The 10,991-nt window shown below is 36.6% G+C and overlaps 1 protein-coding gene across 1 annotated transcript; it reads right to left on the bottom strand.

Annotated features, from left to right (window-relative positions):
* Positions 1-4,426: 4,426 nt before the first annotated feature.
* On the bottom strand, positions 4,427-10,241 carry LOC138329315 (transcription initiation factor TFIID subunit 8-like). Its single transcript, XM_069276219.1, has 6 exons — positions 9,973-10,241; positions 9,230-9,328; positions 6,982-7,044; positions 6,396-6,520; positions 5,775-5,922; positions 4,427-5,150 (listed from the first exon to the last, which is right to left on the bottom strand). Exons 1-6 carry the CDS (start codon positions 10,109-10,111, stop codon positions 4,915-4,917), a joined length of 810 nt encoding a protein of 269 aa, XP_069132320.1. The 5' UTR covers positions 10,112-10,241; the 3' UTR covers positions 4,427-4,914.
* Positions 10,242-10,991: the final 750 nt, after the last annotated feature.

The raw sequence follows: 10,991 nt of genomic DNA, 5'->3' as shown, positions 1-10,991 counted from the left end.
CTGACAGTAATGTATTCACAGTATAGCTTGTTAATAACGAACAAGATCGACAATAGAACAAAGTCATGGCTGGTATAATGCATTCATTTTCATGACCCACTAATGTTTCTATGATACGTTTATAACAAACTATGTTTAAAACAAAGTGGTCCACAGATGCATTATAACTTTACTGTATACACTGTAAGTTTATCGGCCCTTTGAAGTTTAATCACGATCGTGTGATCATTTTGCCAGGGCAAATATACTTAAATTTGTTCTTTATTTAGGTTAGGAATTGATATGTAAATATTTTCAGACACAATCGTGTTAAGTTATTGCATCGTCAGGTGACCTATTCTAATCGCCTTTTGTCCGTCGTCGTGCGTCGTGTGTTCGTAAACAATTTACATTTTCGAACCGCTGAAGCAATTTCAATGAAATTTTGCACAAACCTTCTAAGGCATAAGGCCAATCAAAATCGTGAATTATATGACCCCAACCCCCTTGGGGTCTAGCTGTGGGAGGGGCCAAAAGGGGTAAAATTGACTAAAATTTGAAATAATCTTCTCGACTCACAGATGTGGTAGAATCAAATACTCTTCATAGATTGAAAGGTCTCAAGGCCCTCTACAAAAATTGTGAATTATATGACCCTGGGGTCTCAGGTTTCCCCCTGGGGAGGGGGTTAAGTTTACTATAGTTTATATAGTGAAAACACATTTTGGAGCATTATTTGGTCATTTATAATAGAAAATTAGTCAAATGTTGTCAGAATTATCCCTATGAGGTGGCCATCAAATCCTTATAACAAATTTTCCATCACTGACCCCCAGGGGCCATAGGGGCGGGGTCAAATAGGCTAAAACTTCAAAAATCTTCTTCTGACATTCTGGAACTGGTAGAATCAAATACTCTTCATAGATGGAAAGGTCTTAAGGTCCTTTACAAAAATGTGAATTATATGACCCTGGGGTATCGTGTTTCCCTCTGGGGAGGGGGTCAAGTTTACTGTAGTTTATATAGGAAAAACACATTTATGAACGTTATTTGCTTATTTTTCATAGGAAATTAGTCAAACTGGGTTAGAATTTTTAGCCTGAGATAGCATTTTATCGTCATATCCATATTGGTCCTGGCCAACCCCAAGGGGCCTTATAGGGGCGGGGCCAAAAGGGGTCAAATAGGCTAACTTTTCAAAAATCAGATACTCTTCATAGATTGGAAGGTCTTAAGGCCAGTTACAAAGTGTGTGAATCACATGGCCCTGGGATCTCGGATTTTCCCCTGGGGAGGGGGTCAAATTTATTGTAGTTTATATAGGAAAAACCAGTTTATGAACATTATTTGCTTTGTTTTCATAGGAAATGAGTCAAACTGGGTTAGAATTATTAGCCTGAAATAGCATTTTAACACCATATCCATGTGGGTCCTGGCTGACCCCCAGGGACCAGAGGGGCAGGGCCAAAATGGGTCAAAATGGCTAAAATTTCAAAAATCTTCTGAATTCACAGGTTTGATGGAACCAAATAATCTTCATAGATTAAAAAGTGAAATTTATAAAATCCATGACACTGGCTGACTTCTAGATTGGTTCTGTTGTTTAACGTTGGCAAAGCAAATTGGAATTTTAAGCATAAGGTTTGGTAACATAATACACTTACTATCAACATGAAAAACAAAAAATTAAAATTCTAATAAGAAGGTTCAACTTTAAAGTAAATGCTTTTTACATGTTTGAAATAACTTTGCAATGCTCTTTCTGTATCAGTACTCAGGTCAAGGCCTCTCGGGCCTCTTGTTTCTCGAACAGATTCACGTGTGACGTAAATAATAATGGAACATTGTTTTGTTATTAAACAATTACAATCAGTGTATAACTTCGAAAATAATTACTTGTTGTTCGTTTTAAGTATAAATAATGTACGAATTGATCAAATGATGGAAATGATATTGCCTGTTCACATGGATATGTAGGGGGTCAAACGGAGGTGGAAAACACCATCATTCAAATATTTTCTTCAAGAAAATGCCTTATTCAAATAAGTGGAATCCTCTGTATATATATTTAATACAATACTTTGTGTAACATTAGAATTTATGTTTATATGTGGAGATTTATTGGTTTACAGTATCATAACTAACCGATGAGTCCAAGATTTAAGGGGAATCAACTAAGTTTATATCAATGACCTTGTCCCAAGAAGACATGGCCAAACATTTTGAAATATAATTGTAATATGAGGTAAAAAATACACGGCCAGAGTAGACTGGAACTCTAAACAATAGCTGGATTATTCTACCGATGAAGCTATCTGGTCGCTTGAATTGACCTGATCCAGAACTGTTAAGAATTAAGATGATAAGAGATCTAGATGATCATTCTGAATTAATTAGTTGGCTAAGAATATTGAAATGAATGCCTGTGTCTTTAGGGTCACAGGTCTAATATGTTGGAATATTTAATAAATCCCTTGAATGCACAACTTTATGAATGATAATAAATTTTATTATCAAATAGAGGTTGACTGTGGTTACTAAGTCAGTTCTAGAATTGTCCATGTATGAAGTACTTTAATTAAAATCTGACCAGGTTAACAACATAAATGAATGCAGTTCTCTATACTATAGAAGTTACTTTGGCTGGTGGTTTATTTTCACTATATTAGCCACTTTCACCAAACTCTGAATTTTAACAAGAGGCCCACCAGCTCAATATCCGAATTATCAGAAATAGAGGATCTTACATGAGTGGCTATGTAATATGAAATTTATCAAACAAGTTCAATAATTTGATTATGCTACATGCCTTTAGGTGACTTTTGCTATGGCCAAATTTGGTTACAATCCATGCAGAACTCTAAGGACAAGTAGCAATTTATAGGATTTACCTCTATTTCCCCAATTGGGCCCCATCCCTCCTGCCCAGGGGGTCAGAGCCAAAATTTATACAAGTTCTGTTCCCCTTCCCCCAAGGATGTTTGTGGATAAATTTGGTTACAATCCATGCAGAACTCTAGGACAAGTAGCAATTTATAGGATTTACCTCTATTACCCCAATTGGGCCCCATCCCTCCTGCCCCCAGGGGGTCAGAGCCAAAATTTATACAAGTTCTGTTCCCCTTCCCCCAAGGATGTTTGTGGCCAAATTTGGTTACAATCCATGCAGAACTCTAGGACAAGTAGCAATTTATAGGATTTACCTCTATTTCCCAATTGGGCCCAATCCCTCCTGCCCCCGGGGGATCAGAGCCAAAATTTATACAAGTTTCTGTTCCCCTTCCCCCAAGGATGTTTGTGGCCAAATTTGGTTACAATCCATGCAGAACTTTAGGACAAGTAGCAATTTATAGGATTTACCTCTATTACCCCTATTGGGCCCCGCCCCTCATGCCCCCAGGGGTGGTCAGGAGCCAAAATTTATACAAGTTCTGTTCCTCTTCCCCCAAGGATGTTTCTGGCCAAATTTGGTTACAATCCATGCAGAACTCTAGGACAAGTAGCGATTTATAGGATTTACCTCTATTACCCCTATTGGGCCCCGCCCCTCCTGCCCCCGAGGGGTCAGAGCCAAAATTTATACAAGTTCTGTTCCCTTCCCCCAAGGATGTTTCTTGCCAAATTTGGTTACAATCCATGCAGAACTCTAGGACAAGTAGCGATTTATAGGATTTACCTCTATTACCCCTATTGGGCCCCGCCGCTCCTGCCCCCCTGGGGGTCAGAGCCAAAATTTATACAAGTTCTGTTCCCCTTCCCCCAAGGATGTTTCTGGCCAAATTTGGTTACAGTCCATCCAGAACTCTAGGACAAGTAGCGATTTATAGGATTTACCTCTATTACCCCTATTGGGCCCCGCCCCTCCTGCCCCCTGGGGGTCAGAGCCAAAATTATTATACAAGTTCTGTTTCCCCTTCCCCCAAGGATGTTTCTGGCCAAATTTGGTTACAATCCATGCAGAACTCTAGGACAAGTAGCGATTTATAGGATTTACCTCTATTACCCCTATTGGGCCCGCTCCTCCTGCCCCCAGGGGGACAGAGCCCAAAATTTATTATAAGTAACTGTGATGTCACAACAGTTATTTCTTTTGAATTGGTGTAATATGAAATTTAATGCAAATGCATGACACCAAAACTAAGTAACGTGACTTATAACATAGCTGGATTTATGTGTAATATGAAATTTAGCAAATGCAAATGCAAATTTTAAGCGCTATATACAGTAATTTATTGGATGATTTACCTTGGTGTATATATATTGAAAACTTATTGTAAATCAACTCAATAAATCATATTCATATTCCACAAGGAATTAAGTCAGCATTAAAGGGTTTCAACCACAGATACTATACTGTTAGTTGCAAAATGAAATCACTGTAAAAAGTTGTCGGACATGAAATGCTAAATCATATGTCTCAACAAAATAATCAATACCACACCAGATCTGATACAGTATGATAATTTATTTTACCAGAAAGATGTTCAAAGTTTCTTGTCTCATAATAAGCTACATGATTTTCAACCCAATATATGCATTACACTACATGTAATATAATATTATGTTGTACTGAAATACTTATCTTTGCTTAAGTTTCTCAATAAAGTAGTGTGTCTAAATCGAGAGAATCTTTTGGTATCCAGTACCAGTCAATGTCCAGGTCAATCAAAAACATCTTACATACTCTGTAGAAAGCAAATTGCATCCCTACCATCTGTTCAACATGTACAAGTTTCCATTGGAAATATTTTATCCTCCCAACGTCCACATGTTAGAAGAAAAAATCAACTTACTGTGTGTACTTCACACATCCAAAGTTCTGAAGAAAATTGTCCTTTTCTGTCTGACTCGGGACAGCACTATCATCAATAAAAATTCTGTACTGCAAAACACATTCACACCTTTCACTCATTCAACATCAAATTACATATATCTTCAGCCTGTTAGCTTAATTTTCTTTTTGACGCGAGAGAGTTTGACTGGGCGAAGGTATGGGTTGTCAATAGATTCTGCATCCTGAGCATCACCTTGACCTCCGTTCTGTTGACCTGTGTCCTGATCTTTGACCTTTTTCTCTTCTTCCTCATTGGTCGATCCCTGGTTATCTAAATCTTGCTCCTTACACAACAGTGCATCAAGGTAAGGAAGGGGATGGGGCTTCATCGCAATCACTGAAACCATCATAATCAAGCTTTCAATAAATCATCATTAAGTACAGTTAAACCTGCCATAGAGACCACCTGCATGATAAGACCACTTTTTTCAGCACAATTCAACCTGTGTATAAAGACCACATGGTAATTAGAGACCAGTATTATTTGTCACTTTGGGTGGTCTTTATAGACACAACAGCTGTTCTACAGAGCCTACTGTTCAACATACTGTCACACTAATACAACATATCAAAATAGAATTTTGTGGTAAAATATTGATCCACAGCTGGCAATAATAGAAAATTAATGCATAAGTAAACACATGTTCCAATTAAGATAACAAGGGGAACTGACCTTTAGTTTTTGCTTAAAGGGTAAAGGTCAAAATACAGATCACAATAACATACTGTTGTTACATGTAATGCATCGCACCCGTATCCCAAATATGATGCTGTAAAATTTTTTAATCTGGCGTTGATGCATTGTCTACATTCTCGGTAAGAGCACACAGTTTAGAACTTTTGTCTAGATCTTCAGACATATTGTACTATGATCAATGCAAATCAAAAACCTATCTGAAGAAGTGATATCAGTTGAAGTAAAAAAACATTATCATAAACCAGGGACTGATTCAGTACTCACAAGGATATGCTTCTGTATTATCAGGAAACAACATCTGTGTCTCTCCTGTTTTGGCGATAAATCTTGTCAAAGCTCGCTCAATGTCACGCTTCTGTGAGGCGGCCTTTTCTCTCACGAGTTGGTACTCCGTTACAGGTGCTTTGTTGGTCTAGTAAAAATGCAGTAATTTATTGTAAAGAAAAAGAACTCTAATACTGCAAAACAAAACTCAGTAGTTAGGTACAATCACAACAGGCAAAGGACACCTCATTGGTTCATCTTTTATTATCGACCATTTTCACCTTGACTGAGGCTTCATCAGGACACAAAAGTTATACTTTAACTTAAATATTTTATTTAACATGGAATATAATAATTTTTATATATAGATATAAGAATACTTCGGTTAAGATTGCCATTTAAAAGATTCCTATACGGCATTTATGTAACTTATCAAGTGCAAAGTAGTTTTTAAGGTGAAAGAATTTTTTTTGACATTTTATTGGTGATCAGCCTGATGTGCATCCTTGATTTCCAGGGGTTATGATCACTTATGGTCTCCATACACTTGGATGATGTCTTAGCAAAATTGTAATTGATTGTAACCCCTGAAAATCTATTATGCCTGCTGTGTGACCTCACCAGAGTCCTGATGTAGGTGTGTGAGTCTGGGAAGGCTGGTAGGTGGTCAGGGATGTGTGACGGGTGGGACGGCTTGTCTCCTACTTGTAGTGTTTTCAGTGTGGGTGGGGGCCCAGTATGAGCAGCTGAAATAGAAAGCAGAAACATGGTGTGGGTGGAACATAGTTATCTACTTATACTATGGACAAATTATACAGTTTGGTTGATTTACAATAGTTTACATAACATAATTATATTAAACTACAAGTACTTTATATAGAGGCCTTTAATCAACCATTAATAGTCTTATGGACAATGGTTTCAGGATAGTTGATATTACAGAAACCATTATTTATAGTTTCCTAGTAAAGTCTTTATGTAGTTTCTGAAGAAAAAAATGGCTTTTGTATATACATGTATATACTGTAAACATGATTCATCAGCACGGATATAAATTAGAGCATTACTGCGGTTCAGTTTTGGAAATACCCTTTGCAAAGTTTAGCAATGTAAATAAATTGGCCTTCAAAGATAGCATGAAATGAGCTAAAATAATACTTCCGCTAAAATAAGTATGTTCACACTAGTTGGTCTACACAATACTTACGAGGTAGAAACACACTCTTGTTGACTCGACGGGCATGTGATTGTATAGACTGTATATTTTGACCTGTAAATGAGAAACTGAGGTAAGAAATTCTAAAATTAAAACCAACATTTTTGGATTATGATTTTAAGTATCAATTACAGTTATAAACAAACTGTACTTGAATAGTTATACTACTGGTATCTGATATTTTCCAACTACGCCAAATTAATATCAAGATACGATAGGGATAGGATCTCAATATATATGAAACTTGTGTGTGTAAGTGTGATATATGTGTATTATGTATTCATACATGCCTTACCTAAATAAACATTATATGATGGTGTTGTATGATTATCATAATCATTATCATCATCATCAGTCGCTCCTCACAGCTTTATTATCATCATAGCCATCACCTCCATCATTACAATTGTAGCTGAGTTTTATAAACTCACAGAATCTGCTAGGAATTGATCTCTGGAACTCAGAACTACTAGCTAGTCCTACGTTACACCAATAAAGCTAAAGAGAAGTTCTCTCTAGTTGAGAGGATTTTTGCAGCTAGTATTGACCAGGGTTACATGCTCCCTATAATTTTATAACAGCAGAGAAGATATAATGTAGTGGCTCAAATTCAAACCTGGAACCTCCAAACTCTAACCAGATGCTCTACTAATTGAGCTACTGGCCATGGTATCTGGTTACCAATGATTGACCCAGTCCAAATCCACTATATTCTGATCCCTCCTTCAGTCTGCGACTTTAAGCACTTGTCCGATGCCCATGACTAGTAATTTTACAGCCAGACTAGTGCCAATTGTAATGAACTAGTCTGATTGGACTAGTAGCTCCCATTTGATTAATATCGTTAAATGCTACATTTACAAAAGCGGTGGTCAATTGCATTTTTCAACACATTTTAAGTGCATTCTGTATGCGATTATTTCAGTCCGGATGTATCATTTTGTGAGAATTTGTGTTCACGAACACATCCAGACTGCAATTTGGGTAAAAAAATTGTATAAAACTGATCATGACTGAATTTTGAAATGCTGAAGCAAAATGGCCAGGGGCGTAGGAAGCGGGGGGGCAACTGCCCCCCCATTCCCCAGGACGGGGGGGGGAAACATGTCTTTTTGCCCCCCCATTTTCGCCTACTGAAATGTTCTAAAAATGCATATTTGAAAGAAAAAAAAGTCCTCCTGCACAATTTTTGTACTTAATTCTAAAAAAATTTCCGCTGCGCGGCGCATTTCCTAAAACGTTCAAGCACATAATGTTCAAACCTTTAATAGTAATAATTCAATACACATGAACTACACTAAAAATGTCCATTAAGGGATTCTACGTACTGCATTTGTATTTCAATAAATGTCTCTTAAAAGATTACTTTGTTTATATGTCTTAGCAAGACAATTAATTCATTATTATTTTGAGTTACAACACAATGTGCTGATGGTGTGAAGCCGGTATATTCAGATCGAGCAGGGCTGCACAATGATATGACGACACAATTATCACAATTATCATTTCTAAATGCAGGTTACTTTAAATCGAAAAAATACCATGGTAAGAACACTTTAAAATCATTAAAATACATCGTAAAAACTCATCTCAGCCATTCTAAAATCATAATATTTTTTCCCGGGGGAGACCCCCGGACCCCCCAAACTCAAAAATTTTATCACGCCTTCAGACGCTCGCAAATTCATCAAAATGCACCGTAAAACGCATCTTAGCCATTCTAAATCGTAATATTTTTCCCCGAGGAAGACCCCCGAACCTCCCAAACACCAAAATCTTGCGCTTTCGGGCGCTCGCAAAATCATCAAAAATACATTGTAAAACTCATCTCAGCCATTCTAAATCGTAATATTTTTCCCGGGGTCGACCCCCAGACCCAAAATCTTTCTAAATCATAATATTTTTCCCGGGGTCGACCCCCAGACCCCAAAATCTCGTGCCTTCGGCGCTCACACACTAATTTGGCTAGTTTTCGTATTCGTTAATTTCCTTTTAGCGACCCAACTTTCTAGAAATGTGTACAAGGATTATATTAATGATATATGAAAAAAGTATATAAAGTATAATGGTTGTGTGTTGAATTAATCTCCTCCTGTAGGTGCGGCGGGGGTTTTTACAAAATATTGAGGACCTTTGCCCCCCCCATTACGTTTCATCTTCCTACGCCACTCCAACTATATCTAGCTATATTATTGACAAGTGATATGCAATTTTAATATCATTTTTTAGAATTCCATACCCATGTCGACAAGTGACATAAAGACATCCGTCATCATGCCTTCAGACCTTCCAGCCAACTCGGCATAACTTCTGCAGCTTCTTCCCAATTCTGTTAAAACTGTCAACAAAATAAAAATACAGATAAAATACACTTGGCTCTAGCAACAAGAATAGAGATAAATCTGTGTATACATTTATGTGTAATTAAAACATTTATATCATTCAATATGCCCAGAAAATAACCATAGTGAAAATCTGAACCTTTGTTACAAAAAATCTTATGCATTTGAACATGTGTACAACTGCATTTGTTGTCTCGTTTTATCATTGGTTACACTCAGTGTATGTAATCAATTGTTCATGTTTATTATCTACTCCCATAACATGAGAGTCGACTGGTCAGTCTTTTTTTTTTATTGGACGTTATTTTGCTGACTGTCAACACGACGTTATGTTCCAAAAGTGTCTCGACGTGCTATACAGTACCTCTAACACTGTTGGAGCACAGGCGTCTGCTTCCGGTTTGATCAAAATATATCAACCTATCCCTACTATCTCATATAGTAGGGGAAGAACATTGTATTTTTTTCCAAAACCAGATGCAGACGCCTGTGGTTGGGAGTAGTTTTATTATACACGTACTATGATGCAAAACAGTTTTTTAAGATTGAATTATCTCTTTCTAGATAATGTAAGGTAAGGAACCCGACGCAATTTTTCAACAGTTTCTATGTCAACGGAACGATTAGCGGTCAAACTTACAACTTTGCAGCATTTCTGTAAGTGTTTCGAGCACGGATTCTTCAGCTTTTTCGTACCCTACTTCATAAACAAGAGCACAAACAGCTACTTTAAGGGCTTTTCTGCGTGAAATTTCTCGCGGATCCAAACTTGATGCCATTTTAAAACAGTTAATGCACAATTTTGATCAGTAAATTCTAACTACACAAAGATTATTCAATAATATAAACTCCTATTTTACAGCACATCGTCGGCGACGCCATCTTGAAAATTACACTATTGAAATCAAACACGGACACAATATTCCGGATATATTTTGAAAAATCCGGAATTTATTAGGCCTACCAAAGTTTAATTGATTATTATATATACAATTATTATCATTATTATCATATAAAATAAAGAAAAAAATACATGCAACAATTTATGTTAATTGATTTTTGATTATGCCCCATAAATAAAAAAAAAATAAAATAAGAAAAGCTCCATATTATTTTTACTGTACATCAAAGCAGAGATCAAGATGGTACACTTTATGAGGATACTCTTTATTTGCATAATGTTTGCTTATACATGTATCTATATGATTTTTTTTAAATATTTATTAACGTGTCTGTATACGCTATGCACTGTACTGTACCGGCCGCGGTGAATGTGCTGAAAAAGATTGTTGACCATCCATCTAAAAGTACCAACTTGAAAGAACCAAGTTCATTGATTTTCCTTGGATTTCATCCACCTTCTAAGCTTCCATCTTAGTTACATGTAGCTTCAATTGTTGCATAAACTTGACAGACAATGGTGTTTTTAGTTATTTAGGGGCCTTAACTCCACCAAATGATCTCTTATCAAAAGCGCCTAATTATTCAAATATTTTTATAACCAAGCCATTTAAGAAATTTATCTACCTGTATATCAAAGTTAAGTTTTAAAAAAGTTGGTTTATATATATTACTGTTATTATGGGTAAATGAAGTGTGATCGACAGACTGGCAGATGGAAGCCCTCATGGATAAAATTGACATACCGTATTCGACCCA

The sequence above is a fragment of the Argopecten irradians genome, chromosome 8, assembly GCF_041381155.1.
Source record: "Argopecten irradians isolate NY chromosome 8, Ai_NY, whole genome shotgun sequence".
NCBI classification, from domain to species: Eukaryota; Metazoa; Mollusca; class Bivalvia; order Pectinida; family Pectinidae; genus Argopecten; species Argopecten irradians.
This window is presented reverse-complemented; position numbering and strand designations above follow the sequence as displayed.

Bases quoted from the DNA above. Each gene is read 5' to 3' on its own strand.
- LOC138329315 (XM_069276219.1), bottom strand. From the start codon at position 10,111: ATGGCATCAAGTTTGGATCCGCGAGAAATTTCACGCAGAAAAGCCCTT. The intron at 7,045-9,229 runs GTATGGAATTCT...TCTCATTTACAG, and splicing joins TATGTCACTTGTCGACATGG to GTCAAAATATACAGTCTATA. The intron at 5,151-5,774 runs GTGAGTACTGAA...TGATGGTTTCAG, and splicing joins TAATACAGAAGCATATCCTT to TGATTGCGATGAAGCCCCAT.